The sequence below is a fragment of the Strix uralensis genome, chromosome 15 (assembly GCF_047716275.1).
Source record: "Strix uralensis isolate ZFMK-TIS-50842 chromosome 15, bStrUra1, whole genome shotgun sequence".
Classification (NCBI taxonomy): domain Eukaryota; kingdom Metazoa; phylum Chordata; class Aves; order Strigiformes; family Strigidae; genus Strix; species Strix uralensis.
This window is the reverse complement of record NC_133986.1, coordinates 2,647,540-2,671,741: the sequence shown is the minus strand read 5'-3', so window position 1 is coordinate 2,671,741 and position 24,202 is coordinate 2,647,540. Positions and strand designations below refer to the sequence as shown.

The following is a 24,202-nucleotide window of genomic DNA, read 5'->3' as shown; positions in this document are numbered from 1 at the left end:
CTGTTTACTAAATCACTCACAGTCTTTCTGAAAATGCTTTTTTTCCTACCCAGAGGCTAGTATGTACTTAATAACACTAGTTATTTGGAATATAAACATAACAAGGTAAAAGTCTGGGCAGCTCACCAGACTCTCCTCACACGAATGCACATGATGCCATGAGGAAGAGACTAAAACAAGCCACAGAAAAAAATAATTTTCCTCTCTAGGTACATTTCACATGTAGCATGTGTAAAGTAAAACAAGTTAGAAGAAAAGTCATCTAAGAGGAGGAAGTTCTGTTGACTCACTTTTATGGACTTAAAGCACTAAGGCACTTCTATATTTAGTGCTCTCTTTATCTTGCATCTTACACTACCCTCTGTGCATTCTTTAATAGAGAAAACATGCTCACTAAAGTGGTCCTAAAATTGCCTGCAGTACACCTCTAAATATAATCGGGAGGCACAAGCATATCTGATAGAGAACAAGTATTACAGAAAAAGAACTGTTATCACACTCTGCACAATCACATCTTCCCCTGCTCATGCTGTAGACACCTGGATGATACACTTGATTTCAGAGTCTGCATTTTCTAAAATGGATTTCTGTCCTCCTCCTTCCCCTTCCTTCAGCTTCCTCACAGTCTTTACTTTTATTTTAAAGCTGTTTTTTCTGTACAGCTCCTAAGTAGATGTAGTATTGGATTGGTAAACTGCCTAGCAGCTTCAAGATGAAAATATTATTTATTTGCAAGGTAGATGAATGATACACAGCAACAACATAAATTCTCCTTCACCAGATCTGCATAGCCTAAGTGTCCTAATGGTGATAGTCCAGAACTGTCTCTGAAGAAAAGAAGGTAGCTGGATTTGCATGAGCTTTTGGGTGGCATCAGCAATTAAGATACTGAGAAACACTGAAATGTTCCTGGTATTGCCAAACAGAAGTGGTAAAAGTAACCTGTTGTTGTTAGATGCCACCACAGATTCCACAGCATTGATTCAGGAGGTGCCAGGGAGGCTTGCCCTCAGAGTGTTAGATACCAACAGCATATCAGCATGTTATGCGGTTGGCAAATTTTACATAGCAGTCTGTTATGAAAATTGTCAGTAGCATCTCTGGGAGGAAACAGAAGAGCCTACTTTCTCTCCCATGTTTCCACCTCCACCCTGGAAAAAGAACCACCAAACCCCCAACTCCTCTCCTGATTCAAATGTGAAGTTTTCCTTGTAGCATGGTTTGAGAAATAAAGGATGAAAGCAGTCTTCCTTTTCTGGAACGATGCTGTCTTGTTATCATTAATTTTATTGTCATGCTCATTCTTCCTTCTTCCTTCTATTATTTTAATTCATTTTGTATTTGAAAACCAGAGAGATTCTAAGGTATAAAATAAGATTTAGGGGGTTTGTCTATTTTGACATATTTAATACATGTGTTTTGTTGGATTAACCTAAGTGTCCATGATTATATTCCTCCATTTAGCTTGCAATTAAAATGGAATTGCTGTGCAAGGACAGTCAACACAGTACAACTGCACACCTTTTCACCCAATCCATTAACAGAATATTGCTTATTAGTGAAGTAGTCTCTTTACCTTGGCTGCTTTGTTTTGAAATTTGCAGTGATTTTCTTTCCTATATGACCCATTTAAATAATTTACTAAGAAGTAAATGAAACTTCTATGGAAATTGATTTTCTAATGTTAAAAGTGGGTGATTTTATAGAGAAGTGTTACTAGTAAAATGCATGTTGTGAAATTTAGTTGTGCATTCAGTCTAATGGAAGGTTATGTGGAATGCTCTCAGACATGTTTTTAAGCCATAATGATCCCTTTTTACAGTTTCTCTTACATTGATACTTTCTGTGGATGGTGCATTTGAGTCTGGCAGGGCACCAGTGTTATTGTTTATACAGGTGACAGATCACAAGCCCACTTTTTGTATTTAGTTGCACCACTTAATAATAATCAAGTCAACTTCAAAGGTAACAGGATTTCAACACTGGGGAGTTCTAGAAAAAAAAGTTACTTTTTACCAAAAAAACCATGAAGTATTCTCAGTGGTTCCTGACCTGAGGAGGTACATGACATGACACGACACAACATAATCATCTCTAGAGAAACAAAGCACGTGGAGAAACTTCAGTAGAAAGATACTTGATCCTTGGCTTTAAAATCACAAGGAAACCCAGGAAAGGTACCTATCTGAAAGAAAAAATAACCTTCATCTAAATCAGGATGAAGAAAATCTCTGTGCAAATCATAGAAAAAAATGAGAAATAGATTCATAAAACCATGCTTCTTTCCCTTCCTGCTAAATGGGCACTGAACTTAAAGGGAACTGCACATAGAAAATATTACTTTTGAGAAGTCTGCCTTAGATATACCTTATTAACAGAGGTAATAATTCTTTTATTACTTTTTAGTGGGATGAGAAGCCAAGAAAGATCAGAAAGAGAGAGAGAAAGGGCACATGAGGGATTTCATTGAACTTGGATTTGATTTCCAGATATCACAAGAATTTTTAAATGATTAGACAGAGTTTAGATTAATGGCAATACACTCTTCACTAATAGTTATTTTAGCAGTCTGTGAAAGGAGCTCATTATATTCAAGTGGTCAAAATCTAGGGGCGGAGTGCTTCTTTGCTGCCTGTTTACAATGAACAATGCACATGTGCTTCTCCAGCTTCTGCATGCATTATGCTAGAGCCCTGAACAGAATGAACCCCTCCTGGCCTTCCCAGGGCACGTACACAGGTACGTGTAGAGCAGACCACCATATCTTCTCTACTTAAATTAGATATGGGATGAAATTATGCAGCAGATGGCAAAATCCAACAAGAGATATCTGATTTAAAAAAAACCAAGCAATTAAACATATCTCAGATAAAAGCTCTGGAATGGCAAGAAAGACATGCTACTGCAACATAGAGTTTGACATTAGTTTTCTATTTTTCAAGTACACTATTATTTGGACCATTCTCTTTTTCATATCAACTTCTTCAAAACCAAAATTGTAGAGCTAATGTTTACATAGACTAAAAGTAGATTCAGATTTATGGCCTTTATTACCCATTTTGTGTACAACCTGTGCTAAGCCTGACTAGCAAGGAAGTCACTACAGAACACCTAATGCAAATATAATGAATACATCCACACAACACTATAGGTGCTTACGCAGATGGGAAAGCACACAGTTTTTTCCTGATACTGTGACTCTTCATCTTTTTTCAGCACTACCCAGATACTTAGTTTCTCTCCTTTTCAGAATGATGTGCTCAGAATGCATGATATAAGAGATGGCTGCTGTACACAACACAAAATGCCTGCACTGAGAATGTCATTCAGTGCTCAGCAGAGGTGAGGAACTGTTAGTAGTGTCCAAAGCTTTAATATCATCTCATTTCAGCAGCATGTCTATATTAGCATTCTTTTATACAGAATGGCCACTCTGTGAGACTTTATCCTTAATCAAGACTGTGTCAGCAGGGCACCAGGGCTGGCAGCTCCCCATGGGCTGGGACGCCAGGAGCAGTGGGGGACCCTGGTGCTGCTGGGCAGGACCTCGCCAGGCAGGTCCCATCCCACCACCCCAGCCAGGGAGCGGGGCAGGCCAGGGAGCCAGGGGGCAGCCCCTGGCATCAGCCAGCTCCCTGGGGATGGGTCAAGCCAGGCCGGGATGTGGGCCCATGGCGGGGCCTGGCACAGTGGGGCCCATGGCCGGGCAGGGCTGGAATGGGGACCTGGGCCGTGGGCAGGGTGGGGGGAAGCCCTAGGGGTGGTCAGGGCCAGTAAGGCCTGTTAATGCCCTTGGAGCCCTGACATACTGATTGCTTCCAGTCCCTGTGCATGAACAGAGAGTTGAGTGGGGTTCGAAGATAGAGTATGTTTCTCTATTTTAGTGGAGCTGTAAGTTCACATGCAGCCATTGTAACTCAAGGTAGAGTAAAAGGCCAATCCATTAATTTGCATACAGATTTACTCCAAATTGACATTTTCATTTTAACACACTAGGAAAAAAAAAATTAACAGGCAAGACATTTTGGATTAAAACATTTTGATTAGTTAACTTATTTTTAAAACCAGCTTCCTCCCTTGCAATTTTTCTTGGATGTATTTGAGATTTTCATTATTAGTGGGATATTGAGATAATTAAGCATTACTTTCACCTTATGTCAGAATGGAAGAAAGAGGTAACTGGCAAATAATTCATGGTAGAAATAATTTTATGCATTAGAATGTATTTGCTTCTTCATTTTCTTCAAGCTCACGTTTGCTTAGAGATAGTGAACACTTAACACGTAATTTAGCCTCCCCCTCTTACAACAAGCTAGCATTTAGCCTTGAAACCATGAGGGTTTATTTTCTCATCTCTTTCTATCTGCATGATGTTCACCAAGAGTTTTCTTTTAAGTCAGAAAGGTTGTCCACCCAGATTAGCTTGTATGGTAAAATACTGCACCCTACAATGTCATTAACCTCTGTTCTTTGTTTTTTCAATCTCAGTATTTCACAAAAAATTGAAGTCTATTCCAAATTGATTACAGCCTGTTAAAAAAATTATTGGGTTTAACATGACAGATATTGATGGACATTCATTAAAAGCTTTGGTCCTCACTTTGGGAAACTGCTGTCCATTTTTCCAGATTGCACTGTTAGATTGTTTTGTGAAACTGCCTTCTGTGAGGCATCCCCTGTCTGTCTGACCTACTTGTCCTTACGTTTTTACCATCTCTACCTAACATCAAAACTTTTCTGTTTCGCAGCTGAAGCTCTCCCTTACGTTTCCTTTCAAGAAAACAGTTGCCCTCCAAATGTCCATTCCTGTATAGAAAAATTTACATTTCATTGCTGTTCCCAAGATTGTCAACAATTCTAAAGCACCACTGCCATCTCTGCAGAGGGAAAGGTTGGAGTCAGCTCTGTGCTAAAGTACTCTCCTTTAAAGCTTTAGCATTGTGAAATCAAACCCACCTTCCCTTTCAAAAGACTTTTGAAGCACAATACCAAAGGTGGCAACCTGTAAACACTGGCAAGGTGGGATACACTGAAGTGGGATATACTGGAAAAAAGTGTGCCCACAGCACGTTGCTTGTAAACTGACATCTTACAGGTTATGGCATTTTAATTTTTAAATACTAGATCAGGAAGATGCAATTATTTTCTCTAGCTCTCAAGCATTCCCTATTCTACACACACACATGCACCCCCTGCCTTCCAGTGACAATCAAAATGATAAAAGGCAGCCTGCAATGCCTTTGCATTGCAAAGACAAAGTCGGGGCAGACATTTTTGTATTATTAACTCTATACTGAACTTTATATTTTATAGAAAGCAACAAGTCATAGAAGAATTGCAAAAAGCAGTAACAATTCAAGAAAACAGAGTAGTTTTCAGGGGAACAGTTTAACTTGCAAGAAGAAAATAAACTTTAATTAACTTCTTTCTCTGACCAACAATGCCATAGAGCAAGCCTTCAGAAACAACTCTGTACACACTCTTTCCCCCTCTTAATAACTGATGAGGAAGTTAAAAATTATTTACATTAACTTTCTACAGAAGTTTCATTTTCAGAATGCCTCATTTCTGTTTTCCTGTGGCCACACACACATAAACAGGACAAGTACTCAAGCTTTTCCAATCATGTCTCTACTAATTTCCGTTAGCTCAATCCAGACTATCTCCCCAGTTCATCAGTTTAGTTTGGAACAAATTAAGACATTATCTCTATCTTGATAGTTACTGGATAATTCATTAGATTCACCCTTAGGCCCAGATTCAGCAAAACACTTTAGTTGTTGGGAATTGAAAATCTATGTAAAGGATTCAAAGCCAGTAAAATCCATATGATTTAAGCACATGTTTAAAAATAAATATGTGTAAGAAGTTTATCTTTACTGAATGGAAGCTTTTTTAAAGTAAGGATCTTATTACAGAATAATTTATCAATAAAGTCTTAAATGACTCAGTAAGAACAAATATATTCTGTAAATGCATTCATGTAACTGAGGACAACATGCAGCTAACCAGTTAGAAAGGCAGTTTCAGTTAATCACTGCCATCCTATTTATAGCATATAAATTGTGACAATGGGATGTTGTGTCTTTAGAGAGGTAAGTACAGTGATTGCCTACAGGAAAAGGCCTCTGTCCTTGACTTACTAAGGACATTGTGGCAAGAGGAAGTTACGTGTATGTTCTTCTCAAAGACGTTAACTGGATTTGTTCTGAAACATATGAAGGCGAAAGGCTTATGCTTTGACTCCAGCTACACACATTCTAAGATATCTTGACTGACTGGCACAACACAAAGTCATGTCTGGAGGACCCTCCTTATGTGGACTACAGTAATCTGTCTTAAAGAAAAGTACTCATGACACAAGGATGATGGAAACAAAAGAAAAAAAAATCCATATCAAAAGATCTTCAGGCTCTGAAGTGGAAACGGAGGATATGTTATCTGCTGGATGCTTTACTTTTGATACTGTCTTTATATAGAAGTTGCCAAGATGCTAGGCAAAACTATGAGTAAGTTAAAATAAGAAGTTGTACTCATTACAGAGTACAACTACAATTATAACAGTTAAGAACTTACAACTGTATGTGATTGACTAACAAAGATATGTACAATATCTACCGATGTAAATAGCACCCAATTTGATAGACTATGATTATCAACTCCCTGAGCTGATAATCACAGTGGCTCTGTACAACCCAGCCTGCAGGAAGGGTTCCTACTTCTTTCAGTCCCTGCAAGGTACAGCACAAAGTTGTGGTATTCAGAGTTGGTCTGCTGGGCAAGATGTCTGTCTGACTATAAGGTGCTCCAGAATTCCTCAGAGAAAAGGTGGTAGAAACTCTGTTGTGGTATCATCTTGGCATTACTAATATAAATCCTAATAGAGAAAAATCAAGCTACATAGTTAAGCAGCAAAGTTGAACTTAGCTGTCAGAGGATTTATTTTTGTTTTAAATTAGAACACGCAACACTTTCTGTTGGCTGGCTCACCTAAGTGCTTTCTTTCCCCCTTGTAAGGGTTTTTTGCTTGGATTCTTTAGCTGATGATACTTTTCACTGTATTAGTCATGCAAGAATCCCTCAGGTCCAGCATTTTTATCCATGTGTGCCAAGTAGCAAATGCTATGCCACAGACAAGCCCATGGAGAGAGTACGAGGGATTCAGAGCTGCACTTTCTTATCCTGCCTTTTTGTGCATCCCATCAGACTAGCTTCTATATATACACTTTGTATAGCTGTATAGGCATAAAAGCTGATAGCCAGTCTGTGACTTGACATGAAAATTATATTGAGTACCCAAAGCAGTATAAAATCCAGAGTGGATTACATGCAAACAGATTTTTTTTTTTAACATTCTTTCCTAATAATTGAAATCAGACTCATTTTTGCATACCAAGTTCTAAAAGCTCCTGTACTTATTTGCTTTCATTTTTTAAGAAAACCATGAATAAAAGAAATAAAGACAATGAAATGCAAAAAATGAGTCACACTGAGAAAATAATACAATTTGCAAATTAACTTAAAACATGAAATATAGCCTGACATTGATGTATCGAGAGAATAATTGTAAGAAAATAAGCCATTCCCATTTTCCACAAACTTTACTTAATGATATCTCTGTAGATATAGTTTGATTGAGGCATTAATAAATACCTACTTTACTAGAGTTTACTTCTTTGATTTAAGATGTTAGGAAAATACAATTTTCCAGTCATATCTTCTCTATTCATCTTAAAATGTGTAATGAGAAAGCAGCTGGCACTCTTATAGTCATGTGCAAATTCAGTTAAACATTTCTAAAGAGTTTTTCTCAATATACATTTCTCATATATATAACTCAAAATAATTCTGTGGTGAAATAATCAAAAATCTAGAGCTAACTTCATGAATTCATCATGTCAGATACTTTAGATTTGCTATCATTCCCAAACAGGTTAGAGTCTCAAATTGTTTATATGGTATTTGCATAATATTTGTGTTCTGGACACACACCTGAACTGAATTAGTATCTTAGCTCACTCAGATCTGAATCCAGACTTCTCAACACAGATGAACAATTTAATAAAAGTATATCCCAAAAAGCAGATAACATTTCTTAAAGTATTTTTAATTCATTTAGACTTAACACATATATCTAGTATACTTAAATTATCCTCATCTTAGCAGAGTAAACCTCCTGTAAAATAAATCCTTTCAAAATTCAAAACCCCACATTATCAAATATTAGAATGATGTACAGTGAAATTTGCCTTGCATTGCAGAAGTATAATTCCATTAATTCCAGGAAAGACTATTAAATAACTAGGAATATTTTTTTTTTGTTTAAAATACAACTAATACTCCTCAGCTAGAAGGGGAGAAAAAAGAGAGAATTGAATACTGATAATCAATCCCTTCTGTGTTTTAAAAGCTGTGTTTCTGCAACTTCTGCTATTTTTCAGTTTTCCAGTGACCTTTGTAGACATGTAAAACTGCTAAAGGAGATAGTATGCAAAGTTACCATTGCCTGAGCTGCACAGCTCTGACATAGCAATAAGAATTTAAAAAATCTCTAAAATCACTAGTGCCTTGAAAACCTCTTTCAACAATTAGCAACTTTTAAAGAAATAAGCAAGGGCATCACTGCCTGTAAGTGCTCCCATTAATGGTAAGTTGATGAGATGCATAAAAATACCTCTTAGCACCTACAATCCATAATTAGCATTATTTTTGCAACATACAGAAAAGTAAAAAAGCAGTGTCTGTCTTTTTATAGGTGGGGAACTGAGCAACCTGGTATAATTGAGACATATGCTTTAATTAGAGTGGCACAGGCACTCTAATAGAAGGCCTACCACAGCTTGTCTGCTCCAGAAATACAAAATGCAAGTTTCAGAAGAAATGGGCATAAAACTTATGACTGCCTAACTCAAGGACAGTGTATCTTCTAGACCAGAGGCAAAAGCAGAAGTTGTAACCTATAATTTGTCTTGTTTCCTTCCATCCCTTGCTGCATGTTTTGCATGATGTTACATACCCATTCTCTGCACCCAAATGTATTTATGGGAAGGGAGAGGAGAAATCTGATCCCAAATGTCATCCCGATTTGTCAGAAACTCACTAACTACCAGGTAACATACAGGTTTCACTGAGAAGGTTTGATCCAGCCTGAGCTTCTTAACGCAGCCTCCAAGGAATCAAAGCTGAACCATTTAAGGGCCCATTGTCACAGTCTTCTTTAAGATTACACATCTGCCTGTTTAATATGCTGAATTACACTCACCTAAGCACCATCATGGAGCTGTTGACATAGTACTAGGGAATGATTTATCCTGCAGGCTAATCTCTAACGGAATTAATAATATTAAAATCTATAAATACTGTGTGACTATAGACTAACAAGCTATTAACATTAGTATTGGAATTCAGCATTTTAAAAGATATATTAATGTTAATTTTACAGGGGGGGGAACCAGAAAAGTTTTCTGGGAAAAGCAGGAACAATAAACCTTTCAGTAGAAGCCACTGAAAATTATTTCAAATAATATGATTTTTATGATATATCAAGTATTTTCACAATAGAACAAGGAGGAAGCATAATGTGAGGGAGTTCGTATTTCCATATTCCTAACAGCAATTAAAGGGTCTTCCTTGTCTTGAGGTTCCAGTAAGGGATTCGTTCCCTGTGTGAAGGTACAGTTTTCAGGCAAACATTGTGATTTACACCTCTGGTTTGAACTCTTCAGCTGACTGCTTACCCAGTACTGAATGCATCTAACTCTCCCAGGTAACACTGGGAAATTTTTTAAGGAAGAATCTTTATGCTCTTGCCCTGTTGAATAAAGGACAGAACAAGGGCTCAGAGACAAATCTAGGCGGGATGATCAGAAACAGATAGGTTGTGCGGCTCACTGTAAGCCACAGCTAACAACATCAAGGCACTCAGCCATCACCCCAAGCCTGAAGCTGAAGCCTGGGACACTGGAAGAGCAAAGCAGACACCAATCTTGTTCTACCTTTTTTAGAATACAGGAATAAGTAGGTTATAGATTAAAAATGGAGGCGGTGCTTTCTTCCTCTGAATGTGGATGGTTTTTGAGGATAATGGGAGAGAAGTTTGGACCTTAGGTATGTTTATTACAGCATGTTTATTCAGTTCTTACAATATGCTTCCTGCTGAATAGGACCGAAAGAAAAATAATATACGCCATACTCATATAAATAAATTATTATTGTAATTTATTTATCTTCTGAATATTTTCTTTTAAGTTATTCATACTATTAACCAGCCTTTTGGTCTGGTTATAGTAGGGTTGTCCTGGTTGAACTGTTACATGCACAGTATGGTGTTACTACCACACTAAATAAAGTTAGACACAAATTTGGAACGTACAAGATGCATGACTTGCTAACCTACAATATTATGAAATCTTTCCTAAGCAGGAATTTCAAAATGTCTCTGGCAGTGTAATATTTATATTGCCACATTTTGTCAAGCATACATAGTAACGCATAAGTATTCAATTCAAACAGAAGCATAATCCTTGCAGAAGATCTTACCCTCTATGCTTGTTAATTATGGTCCTTAAAGCTATTTCTTGATAATACAGTACACCTTTAGTGACAAGCCATGGCTTAAGCCATGTGGCTCAGTGATTTTAAACTAGTGATGATGTGCAATAATCCTCTCTGTGCTCTATTACATAGACCTTGGTTGTGTTAAGAAACTGAATTTATAGTAAGGCCCTGTGTTTTCTGGATGTAATGGTCATGCCTGTGACACCACTGATTTCCAGTCAGGGCATGTTGCCTGTTCCCCTGCAGTTACCCAGACAGGAGAACACACACGTGCAAATTCTGTGGTGCAGTCATGGTTTGTGGTACTCTTTGAAGAACATTCTTCCATTAAATTGAACCTTGAAGCCACAGCAGCAAAATTTAAATGTTTGGAACAATTAAAAATATTGCCCTTCGATTACAGAAAATAGGGGTAAGCAGGGTGGAATAGCCAGGGCACTGGGAAAGTCTCACTCTTAGAAAATCTAGCTTTCCAAAATTAAGAAAACATTTACAAGTAACCAGTATTATGGAGCAGTAGTTAATTCCCTACAAATCAAAACAAAAGTGTGAGAAGACAGGCCTTCTTTTTCAGACTAAGAGAAGGATTTGCATGCCAAAAAGTTTCTCTTTCCTGCTGCTGCCTGCAAGCTTTCCTTCAACTATATTCTGAGACTGCCACGGTTAGGTTACTACTAGCATTGGCTTACAAACAGGCTGAATCTCACAGTCATCTGTGATGTATTGCTACAACACCTACAACTTCTAAAACTGGCAAAGACTGAAGAAATTACAGGCTCTGTTTCCAGTTTAACAATGTTTTTCCTGTATAATGCCCAGTGCAATTTTTGAAAAACCACTAACAAAGTATTATTGTCATTGCAGCATTTGCTAAAAAATACGTCACAGTGTAGGTGACGATTATTTTTCAAACGTAAGGCAAAGCTTGTGGATAAATATATTATGGCATAATTCCTAATACTGCATTCAACACACGTGATCCATTCTTTCCTAACCAGTTCATTTATGCAGACGGTTAACATTTTTATTGGTGTTTGTATCTAAAACAATGGTATAATAATTCATTTACCTATTAACTTCTTGATAAGAATTGATAAAAGGTTTTAAATGTTCATTCAGGGTGATCAACTCTGGAATGGAAACTCTTGTATTTGGTAGTAACAGTAAAGCCTTTACAGTATCACATAATGAATTACGTAGTCACCATGTGGAGCGCGGGAGCTGAGTACAGAATGACTTTGCCATGGTTGACAGTATCTAATACCAAGATACACAGTTAAAACAACAGGTGCCTGATGGGCTTCTTTATGGTCAGGGAAAACATGAGTGATTCAACAATGGTATCTTCTCTTAAAAGTTTGTGACCAATTCATGAAAAATAACCTCTTAATCAAAATTTGCCAGACTGACAAATTCCCCAAATTGCCAAAAGATGGCTTCACTCAATAATTTCTTTAAGTGGCTTAAGAAATTCTGCTCCCTTCAGAGTTGCAGCATGAGAGAGAATTCCACAGCTACGAATATCAGCACCTCAGAGCTGGGGAAGCACATTTAAATGCTGAAAGTTGTTCTTCCTCACAATGGGAAGGATAAGTGAAATCTTGGCTTCCTGTTCCCCAGGTTATAGGTATCAAGGTCTAGCTGACCGCTGGGAAAATTTCAGAGATCGGTTATTCCTCCTGTAATGTTAAGTGCAGGTGTTAGTCAAGAGAAATTTCTCCTGTATGTGCTGACATCACTTTAGCCTGTAGGACTTCTTACAGCATCACCTTCTCAAACAGCACTTTGATCCTCCCACAGCCGAAGTGAGTCAGTGACACAGGGTTTGTTGCAGCAGGTCTGCCTCTAAGTATGAGCCATCAAGAGACACTAAACAGGGTGAGTCATATCAGTGATCATGATGCTGTCACAACCTTTATTAGCTTTACAGCTACCGTGAAACACTGATCTTTAGAATGGAAAAGATAATAGTTGATGAAGTCAAGTCAGGGTTAAAAGCTAGTTATTACTGACAAAGGGCCCATAATATCACCTTTGTCCTTCTTTGACAGCATCTTTCTCCAATAACTGCACAAGGAAAGGACATATTTCTGAATGAATGTACATGATCTTTTTTTTTCTTGCATGAGCTGAGAACTAAAGCGAAGATGCCTCTCTTGAGCAAGGGGTTGGATCAAGTGACCTCTAGCAAACCCTTTTGACATAACGTTTTTCTACAACTCCATGACAGCATTTCGTTCTGTCCTGCATGTCTTCCCTGCTAATTCATGAAGCTGTGTAAAGGGACAGCATAGGTTCTGGGCATTGGTCTATACAGCAGCTAGCTCATAGACAAACACTAATCTCTTAGGTGCTGTTTCAAGGTATTTTCACTCACCTATTGTCATCCACCACCCTTGATTTTTTGGTGGGTGACATGGAAGTAGCCAACCTGGGAAAGGAGAGAAACTATTGCACAAAACTAAGTGGGCAAGATACCTATATTCCACAACAGCTGTATTTCCCTTCCCTATAAAACCTAAAACTTAGCTTTGAATTTGCTCACCAGGATAATTTTTTTTAGTCAAGAATTAAATATTAGGTTACAGGAGACAGGTCTATGAAAGTATCAGTTCACTGCTCAGTCAAAAAAATGAAACTCAGATCCCGGAAATCATATAATACTATACTTATTCACCATATTTTTCATAAAAGAGCTGGATTTTCTAAAAAAAAAAATAATAAAAAAGACCAATGCTTTATAGATGTAAAGAGGGTTTGCTCATTTTCTACTTTTCTGAAACCCTGATGCCATTGACACAGGAAAGGGTTGCAAATCATTCTATCAATGAAACAGGTGGATAAGCATTCTTGAGTGAGCTTGTCTGCACAATGCACAGGAAGTAGTGTCCTTCCTCTACTTCTAGTGGAGACTGCCCCATTACTATCGTGACCATACCTATCACGCCTGAGTTTATGCAAGCTTGAGAGTTGCATAAAACTTTGCCCCGCGCAACCAATGGTTTTTTGGGTGAAATTCTCTATGGGTATACTTCTGCAGACCAGAAGGAAAGGCACAGAGGTCTGTTGCAGCTTGTCAATGATACACACAAATCACTACAAAACATAAAATAGAAAAAAGGCATATCAGTGTCTCATTCTGTACCTCAGCACATAAATGTGTTTCATCTCCAAGGACTGAGTGCTAGAAACTATAACCACATTTACGCTTGAGAACTTTGGTGGTCTAGCAACAACTGTAGCAACTTGAATCTTCCATGCAGATGGATGTCTGTTTTTTCAGATATGTTTCAGAATGAGAATTCAGCTTTTGCTTGTATAACTGTAGATCCCCAAAGGTATATTTTTATCTTTAGCTCCTGTTATGGGTAGGGAAAATTGTTATTATTGCTTCACATTACCTCTCTTTCCTTGGAACAGGATAACGTGGATCTTGGTGACCTGATGTTTTCACTCTGCTACCTTCCAACAGCTGGTAGACTAACTATTACAATAATAAAGGCAAGAAATTTAAAGGCAATGGATATCACAGGAGCATCAGGTAGGAATGAATTTAATGCTCAATGTGGATTTCTGTCCCCTTTCCCTCCTGAGACACAGAATTCAGCACTGTCAAATCCCAGAATGATTTTTGAGAAGAGGGTTCTTATACTGAGAGTTCTTGAGTTACTTGAGTACAGGATTTTCTGAGAAATAAATAATATATTTTAGTTTACTCGGTTGCAACCAACAGTTTAAAATAATCTGCTCTTAAAAAGACTGCAAGATTATTATTTCTAAAGCCACTGTGATTCAGAATAGCATGAGTTAGGGCGCTGAGGGATACGGTGTAGTTGGGAACTGTCAGTGCTACGTTAACAGTTGGACTAGATGATCTTCAAGGTCCTTTCCAACCTAGATGATTCTGTGATTCTGAGTCGGCCAAACTGCGTTCATAACACTGGGAATTTGTTTGTACAGCAGACTATTTGTTACGGCTATGGCACAGAGGCAGACCGACCCTCTCTGACGGTCTCCAAGAGCCTCTGAGCCAATTCTGCTGTTGTTGGCATATGGACAAAACAGTGATCATCCCAGACTCCTTTCAGCAACCCTTTCAAAATTTGATGATGAAAACAAAAAACTAATTTAAATAGGAGTTCATAGATAGATGTAAGTGCTAGCAGGGAGTTGTAGAGCTCCCAGAAAGGAGCTACAAAGAAATAGGGTTTTTTATTACATTCAGGAGTTCAAGAATAATTATAATTCTCTTGAGAAGTATAAGCCACTAATTGTTACACTTTGAATTATATTTAACCATACATCAGTAAATTCCACCATGTAAAATACTGTTATCTTCTGTCTGTCCTACAAATATGTACAAGTAATTAGGCTGTTATAAATAGGCTGATACACAGGTTGCTGTATAAAACAGTCATGTATAACACGGTTCAGTGGATATTTTAATACCCTTTGAGAAGTTGGTACACAGCAAGGAGCTTCTTGAACCTAAATTGCTCATTATAAGCAGTGAACCAGGCAAAGCTTTCAAAGCTCCACTGCCTCCCAGGCATTCCATGGTAATAAAGAAGCTCAAATTCCAGTCAGGTCCAAGCGACTAATGCCGCAAGCAGGTATGGGCATACAAGAAGGCTGCTCCCTTCACTTTCCATTTATGTTTGCTTAAAAACAACAAAAGAAAACCAACGTTGTTCTTATGATTCACACAGATCCCTACGTGAAGGTTTCTTTAATGTGTGAAGGAAGGCGACTAAAGAAAAGAAAAACTTCCACCAAGAGGAATACCCTTAATCCCGTTTACAATGAAGCCATAGTCTTTGACGTCCCTCCAGAAAACATTGACCAAATTAACTTGTCGATAGCTGTTATGGATTATGACCGGTGAGATACCTGTAGCTGTAAAATAACGTCATCTATTGGCTTATAAAATCTTGCACAGTAGATTTGCATCCAGAAACAAAGTTACCTTTTTCCCCAATAAATGGGAAATTAATGTCATGTTGACTTTGGTAGAAAGCTAAAATTTCTTGTATTGTCAGGCAGAATTTTCTTTCTAAATTTTAAAATCTAGATTTGCATCCATAACTGACATAACTAAGCTGCATATATATTTTCCAGCACTGAAGTAACTGAACATATAATCAGCCAGTCCATGCACTGATGTTCTGTTCGTGCACAATTACGCTAACCCCTTAGACACATGCCTCTGTTTCTAAAATTATGGCTTAGTGTTTACTTGTGTTTGCAACTAATTACAGAACACAAGCAAAGAACTTTTTACATTCTTCATGCAAAACCAAGAAACAAATGCACACAGACACACAGTGTATGCTATAATGGGGAAAATATGAAATTATTCTGATTAGTGGGAAATGCAAATAGCAAACCTACATATTTTATAGTTCATTATATTTTTCAGGCAAGAATTAATTCTAAAAATCCATGATTAATGTTTCTAATGAAATATATATATGGTATGGTTCTAAAGGTAAAATTTTAAGAAAAAAATATGGAACATTTTCACAGTGTAGGTCACAATGAGGTCATTGGAGTATGTCAAGTAGGCAACGATGCAGAAAGTCTAGGTCGGGACCACTGGAACGAAATGCTCTCATACCCTCGGAAACCCATTGCTCACTGGCATCCTCTTGCAGAGGTAAGACTTTTATTTCTTGCTTCCCCATTACTGTAATTGTGAATATTCCTCCATATGGCATTAGAAGTTGGATAACATTTTATGAACAAAACCAAGATCCACATGCATGCACTAAATCCTAGAAAAGGCCTCGGAAACACTGATATTAAAAGTCAAATATAACATGCAAGTTAAGTCTGGTCCTTTCAATTTTAGGGAGACAGAAAGTAATTAATGTCTTTAATATATACATGAACACACCAAACATTATGCACTGAATTAAGGGTTTGGTTTTGTTTTTTCAATAAGATCTTGGGTAACTTTCACTGATAATTGATATAAAGAAATGGACCTTGTTTCAGAACAACCAAGACCTATTCTTTTTATATATAGCAACTAAATTTTACTTCTTCTCTTGTAACAATATATCATCCATACCACTACCACATCTCAAAGGATGCCTAACCACACTGAAAAAAAATGTTTAAGTGTTTCTGGAGATCTGAGGCCCTGATAAGAAGCGACACAATCCGAAAAGCTTTTCAAGGTTCCTATGTTTTTTTTGTTTTGTTTTGTTTTGTTTTTTGTCTTTAGGGCCCTATTCAGCAGAAATGTTATGCAGGTCTTCTGCGCTTGGATGGCTGCCGAAGAGGCTTCCTCACCCTTTTAACCTATTCAGCAGAAATTTGGCATTCCTGTTGAACTCTTTCTTAGCCATATCCTCAGGGGCTATTCCACAGAGTCCAGTGGGGTAAAGATGTCCTTTTAATCCCTCTGTCTAATCCTCTCCCCAATACAGGGAATACTAATCCTGATTCATGAGACACAAGAATTCATCAAAGACCTAACTAAATTGCTTCCTAAGAGTTACCATGACTTACTTTTATTGTTGCTGTCGCTGGCTAAAGTCAGGCAGTAATCCCAGTGAAAAGGAACTACTATGTTTATGAACAGCCACGATGTTACTCCCAATGCTGAAAGACACAAAAGACCGTAGTATTCATATCAAGCCACAAATGATGCCGTAAGCACTTAACATGCAGAGGCAGGCAGTTTGCAGCCTCTCTGAGTATACTTTATGCATCAGAGTGCAGCCGTGTTATCAGAATGCAACTGAGGACTCTGCCTACTTGGTTGTAAGCACTAACCCTAGGTAGTTCCATAAATAATTGTCAGGCAATAGGAAGATGCTCAAAATGGCAAAAATACCACAGTCTTGTCCTATGTCTGTTTAACGGTGCCTGGGGACCACAGCAGCGCAGTTTCAGCAGGGAGACCTTTGAGTGCTCACAGGCACTGTTGCAGTGGGAAGGCACCATGCCTTTTCAGAGCATGGGCACTGCCAAAATGCAAGTAGGCTATGAAAGAAGATTGAGTTAAGTGGGGGAGCTCTGCCTATATGTTTGTGCCCTCAATGACAAGCTAGCTACTGGCTGAAGTGCCACCCTTGAAATGCCTACCTGGGCATTTGGGAGCTGGGTTTAGAAAACACACCACCAAGCTCTCAGCTGTAGCCAAGCACTGATAGGAATGACAAAGCATGTGAGGAGTAGTGTAACGGTTACCATTTCCCTGAATACGAGAAGTGTCTCTTAGCAGAAGTTGTCTACATCCTTATATCCAACCTGTCTTCCCTCTTTGATAGATTTTATTGCAGCCAGAGCCCACAATTAGGTTTTGACAGCTCTTCCCTTTTTACAGGCATCCTGTTCTTTTCATACATGCCTGGCTAACTTCTTTAGATTTCATTACTATGGATTGCTTTTCATGTCACTGAGCTAAACAGACATATTTTTTTTCCTTCCCAGGAATCAAGTGGGGGAGGGTGTCCAGCGCATCCAGGCTGCGCAGAGAAATATATACACAGCATATCGTTTTGGTTCCTGAATCAGGATTAGACTCAGTGAGAGCTTCTGGAACCTCTGTGGCCACATCCATAGGACCCTGAATATTTGCTGAATAGGACCCTCAGTCTTCTACTCTGTGAAGAACTATTGGTTTCAAGTAGCGTAATGTTATCCACTTGTGGCATTAATTCTCCAGCTGACACTATTGCTACTGATAGATTATTTGTATGGTCGTAAGCATTACCCAAATTCAAGTCGTAATCTCTGTTCATTAGAATAACCCAGGTTTTACAAGCAACGTGATGGCAATGAAAACCAACAAATTTGAGAAGCAACTAATAGAGTTCTTGTATTTGTGAAAAAGGTGCAGTATTTTGAATGGATAGCTTTCTAAATAATTTTTTTTCAAGAATGATTGTCATCAGACATTTATTTTTTTGATGACAAGTTGTGTCCTCAGTCTCAGTTGGTGCCTCCTTACCCTTACATGAAAACAAATTAATATGGTTCTTTGCAGAAATCCTTCAAATCTGAAAAACTGAAAAAAAGTTCTGTTGGGTGAGAACAAGATACATATGGTATTTGTAATGACAGTATGTTCTTTAGAAAGAAGATAACCATCTGTATAACATGGAGGCTGTTAGTCCTCAACCTTTGTAGATGATTTTCCAGTCAATGTTTCTTAGTTGTGTCCATGATGCTGCAAAAATTGAAAGCATATCACAGGTGGCTATGCTTTATCATACAAACAAGCACACACATGTGCATGCATGTGCACACACACACACACAATGTCATTTTAAAATGCTGTTCCTAACATATAGTGCCTGTGAAGACTTTCTTTATTACTTGTAGTAGAATTAATAGGGCTATTTTACATGATGGTATATTGTAAATGCTGAAAAATTCTGACCATTAAAAAAAAAAAAAAAACACTGAACTCTTTCACATTCTGAAATCTATGCCCTGGAACAAGAGCCCCTGGGATAAATTTTTGCCACTTATTTAGCCATGTGTGGAGTTCTCTCTTCCTTCAAACTTTTCTAGAGAGAATTTGATTGAAGTTTTTACACGGGGATTTTTATTTAAAAAACACAAATCCAAAATATGGGTATTTTATACAATCTAGTTGCCTGCTATGTACTTACAGATAGGGAGCCCTGGTCTTTATATATAGTTCAGATAAGCTTATGTGCACACACATCACTTCATGTCTTGCATGTGTTGAATTACCACATTTTGGATTTGCAATTTTGTTGACACAAATATGCATGCACAGAGTGAAGAAAATATTTAAAATTTTGATCCAAAATCTGAAAAAGTTAGTTTTATAACCTATCAATGAGGATTTTCCAGAAAATCAGAATTGCTAGTGGGTAAAGTACAGCTTGGCACTTGCAGGAAATCTTGGGTCTGTTGTAAATGTGTGCTGCAGCTATGAAGCAGAAGTCCTGTAAAGTACAATAGATTTCAAAAATCTCATGCCATGCTATGGAGAATACAGCTACCATACACAAGGCAAACTAAACAACTCTTCAAAACCTGCCCAAGCAAAATTTCAGATGGTAACTGCGCATTTCCAGAATGAAAAATACAAAGTTGCCCTGGCAAAACTAGTTCACTACACTTTCAATTGAAGCTTTGTATCAGCAGGCCAGTGATACAATACGATGTTCATATCTGTTCATGCATGATCCTCACTTCAGGCAAAATCCTGCACTCTTTACCCAAGCTCATCTCCCAGGAGTCAACATGGGGAGATGAGCATGAGCAGAGAAGGAGGACCTCTTCCTTTGGAGTAGAGTTCTTTGATTTCCAGGACAAATCATTATACATGCATCCCTGCCTGGAACGCAGAGCTGGCAGCTGCGCGCTTTCCCACTGCAATGTTAGCAACAGTAACTGCTGTAAAAAGGAAAACACCTCTTCAGCAGGCTCATTCTGTGTCCTCGGCAGAGTGCAGAAGCCTTGCCAAGATTTGACTCTAGCAACTCAAGGGGACATCAACTGAAAAGTAGTATCATAATTGCCAGTGGTTATTTATTTTATTACCATACTCAGTTTATTTAATGCTTAAGAGTCTGGCATCAAGAGAATGATTTTGAATGCAGCTCTATTAAAAAAAAAAAAAAAAAAAAAAGAAGAAATCTCTGTTCAGTGAGCATTTAAAGTGGAATCCAGCACACCTCAAAGGCTTAGGGATGAGGAAGAAAACCTAATTTTTTATTAAATTCCCCTAATTCTTGCTGACTCATGACTTGCAACCTGTTACTATGTGCTTTTTACAAATATCTGCCTTATTATAGCAGTGCATATATGGAATGATAGCTATTTTCTATATTTGGATACTTCACTCTTCACCTTTATACTCCACTTAACCAATGTCATTCCCTAGACCTGAAATATTTTCACATTATGGTTCTGGTGGACCAGTAGACTGCTGCTGTCTTTGGACTGTAGTACAACAATACAACATCATATTGGAAGGAACAGAGGACATACTGCTACAAAATCACCTGGAAACCCAGAGAAAACTATAATCCCAGTACTGTTCTATCTTTCTTTTCTGAACTGATTCTCAGAGGTAAATTAGTAGAAGGCTCACAAGAATAATTTCAAAGCTGCAGCCTTCATTTGTTTTCTTGTTTCCTGTGAATGCATAATTATGCTGTACAATAAGTATCGTAATTCAAAAATAGAAAAGGCAATCCCTTAGAAATGCATCTCAGCAAGATTTTAATCCCACTTCACTCATTAACAATGTGCTATTAAAATGTTACTTTTAGTTTTCCATAACAAGCCACCATTTCAGATGTTGTTTTTTGAAAAAAACAGTGAGTGTCAATGGGAAAGCCTTCCAAACTACTGACACCGAGGCAGAGTACAACGGGCAGTTGTGTGATATTCCCATGCCAAAATACTCACACTACAACCCTTTTGCAGTTGAGTGCTCAAATATTTCTTTATCTCTTTCCACTGAAATCACAAGACATTAAAAGCATTTCTGTTCTCTTTTGTTTCATTTTTCTCTGTAAATAGTCCTGGCAGTGGACAAACACACACGCATCTCAATCAATTCTCCCATCCCTGGGGAAGCAGGGACCACAAGAACGGAAAGAAAACATGTAGTATAAAAGACCTAGTGCTCAAACTGTTCCTACCAGTCAATGCACATTTCAGCTTTCTATGCCAGTGGATCCATAAACACCAAAGCAGTACATATGAGAAACTTGTTATAAAGAGGCCCAATTTAACTACCAGTAGGGGAACTGCTGGTTCAATACAAAGTGAAACAACAGCAAAGGGCAATGCAAAAGAATGAAAAATAAGAGTTTATTTTAGTCCACCCTTCTTGGTTTGAGGGGATGGTTGTTGGAGGAGGGGTTTTTTGTTGGTTTTGTTGTTGGGTTTTTTGGTTTGGTTTGGTTTAATTTGCTTGTTTTTAAACACCAAACATGACATGTAGCTATATTAACATGAGCACCCTAAGTCAGGGGTACAAAACACATATTTACATGTTTATCACTTGGCAACATTCGAGCACTGAGGGGGCCTATTTGCCATTGAAAAAAAAATAGCTGCAGACTCTCTTTTAGTTTAAAAGTAACATACAATAGTTGGAAAGGAAGAGAGAGACTGGAAATTCAGTTGAAAAATCTGTTTGACCCAGTTAGAAATCTATCTGAAATTACTATTAATGCATTTTGTTTGAACAGAAAGAAGTGAAAAAACATAGACTAGGTGACTCAGTCTGAAGTGTCGTCAATTAAATGCTTTCTTCCCTTTAGAACAGTGCATTGTCAAATGATTACATCTCAGTATCAAGTGAGAAAACAATGGCTTTGTTATCTAGAAGGAAAAAAGATGTGAAGAAAGTAATCCACAATACTGTAGAATATAATAGAAGCCCTCTGTGCTGGGGAAAATGGCAGCAGGACACACTTCATAACAGTGTCACCTTGAATCTTGCTGTAATTAGTGCAAGGCCTTGCTTGCAACCATAATTCTGTTCTGAAGTGACAGCCTTACAATACATGAACCAAGCTGTGCAAGGTGTGAATTATCTTGTAAGAGCACTGCACATTCAAGGCTGAGTAGTTTCAAGAGCTGCATTTACAGTTAATTTCTGATACAGTGGGTTGGACAAGGAACTACAGCTGGAAGTTCTCCAGGGTCCTGCAGTTCTCTGAAAGGACCTCCATCTCCTTGAAGGTCCGTGAAGTGTACTAATCCAGATGCAGTGATGGACACTATTCAGGAAAGGTATCATCAGGGCATACCTCAACTGCTGACCGAACACAGCACATATGGCACAGAGGGGAAGAGGACATGAGGACTTGTAAGCATCTGGGCTGTTCCTTTGTATGTTTGTTTTGTCTGGGTTTTTTAGTTCCTCCTTCTTTTGCTCAAACGTAGACATTGTAAAACTGGAATGTTTTACTCAGTTGCATGCTGGCCAGCTGTCATTTTTAATACCCATTGCAAAGGTGTGTGAAGAGAGGTGTGTTGTTTTGGTATACTTTTGTTTTTAATAACACATGAACATTGTACTATACTTTATTATTTCTTGTTCAATAAATAGTCCTGGTATCTCTATGTTTCATGTCTAATTTTGGAGAGTAGAGCCATACCTGTATCAAGGCTCTCTCAATTAGGTGGGCATTTTGTTTGTTTAGTAGAAATAATGCATGATTCCTTTTGCAGTGATGGTTTGAGGGACAAAAAATTTCTTAATTTTATAATATGTATTACAATCTTCTGAACACAAGTAAAAATGTACTGTGATTTATTTATATAAATCTAGTCTGAACAAATAAGTTTTGATCTTAATAAAAACTCTGTAAGAAATTGTGCAATTGCAATTTATTACTATTTTGTATTTAATGTATTAAAGTTCAATTCATTATCCAGAAAGTCAGCAAACACTTTGGAAATGTTTTAACTCAATTTTTCTCCATAGATGTTGTGTTTTGGTAAAATAAATGAAACCAGAGAGACAAAGCATGACAGTTACTTTACAACACTCAAACATAATTTGGGGGGTTTGGATACTGAAACCTCCTTGTTTTATCCCATGGCCACAATCATCATTACAGAAAGATTTTTAGAGATACCAAACACGAATCTCTCATATATTTAATATTAAGAAAAAAATCAAGAAGCTACAGAAGTGCTTCTACCAAGTGACAGTGTGTTAAATTACCAAAATTTAGCATGGCAGGCTAGCAAAATTAGCAATCCTTCTGTCAACACCTGACACATAGCTCAGGGAAATTCCCAGGGGTCCCATGGCAGAGCCCAGAAACAAATGGAAAAGAAAGCACAGATGTATCTGGTATGACCACAGAAACTGCACCTAAAAAGGCAATATTCTTGTCCTTTTTTCTTGTCTTTTTTCACACCTACTGAAATTACGTATCTGTCAGCAAGGGTTCTAGGTGTGCATGACATCTAATTAAGTAAGAGTTTCTCTGTCTCTTTAGGCATAAGCTCAGTCTCTTCTCATTTAGAAGATCTAGCCTCCTTGCACATACCACATTAATAAAGGGCTGCTGACATACAAAATGTGGCACAAAACAATAATTTCACGCAACTAGGAAAGAATTTAATATAGTTCTGTTTTCTTCTTGGGACTATTTGATATCACAGATGCATGGAAAAGAAATGAGAACAGGCCTGTAGTTTTGAAATTGATACTGTCTTTAATAGTGTTAACACCTTTAGGCCCTATGTAGACTCCTGTTTTTCTGCATCACATACAGGTACCTGTAAATCGTGCTCCAGACCGCTGGTGTGCTACAATAACAAGAGAGATGGAAAATTAACAAAGAACACATAGATAGGCATTTTATCCCTGGCAATGAACATAGCGCTAATTATCCCTTTCTGTCACATAAATCACTATAAACTATACTACAGCAGAGGAGGTGTATGAACTTCAAAACTGTTTTTAATGTCTTTCAAAAATACTGTTTTGCATGTTTCTATTTCTTTATTAAAAAGCAAGCAAAAGCCTTTTCCTCTGTCAAAACAGGCCCACACATCTCTCCTTTCAAGACACTTTTCCAGCAGAATCACCCTTTAAGTCTTTATACGTAGCCTACAGACTTGAAACAAAACTCCATTAAGACTGGGACAGCTGTAAGACTGATTGCAGAAGCCT

The 24,202-nt window shown here is 37.8% G+C and overlaps 1 protein-coding gene across 3 annotated transcripts in view; it reads left to right on the top strand.

Moving 5' to 3' along the window:
* The window catches only part of SYT9 (synaptotagmin 9), a 70,505-nt gene extending 47,872 nt beyond the window's left edge, over window positions 1-22,633 (top strand). Inside the window, exons 4-8 of one of the 3 annotated variants that reach the window (XM_074884766.1) lie at window positions 13,978-14,098; window positions 15,267-15,438; window positions 16,084-16,213; window positions 16,787-16,943; window positions 18,001-22,633. In XM_074884766.1, coding sequence (XP_074740867.1) covers window positions 13,978-14,098; window positions 15,267-15,438; window positions 16,084-16,213; window positions 16,787-16,894 — 531 coding nt within the window. In that variant the 3' untranslated portion in view covers window positions 16,895-16,943; window positions 18,001-22,633. The remainder of the gene's footprint in view (window positions 1-13,977; window positions 14,099-15,266; window positions 15,439-16,083; window positions 16,214-16,786; window positions 16,944-18,000) is intronic. The other 2 variants (XR_012630960.1, XM_074884767.1) reach the window with 2 other exon arrangements.
* The last annotated feature ends 1,569 nt before the right edge of the window (window positions 22,634-24,202 follow it).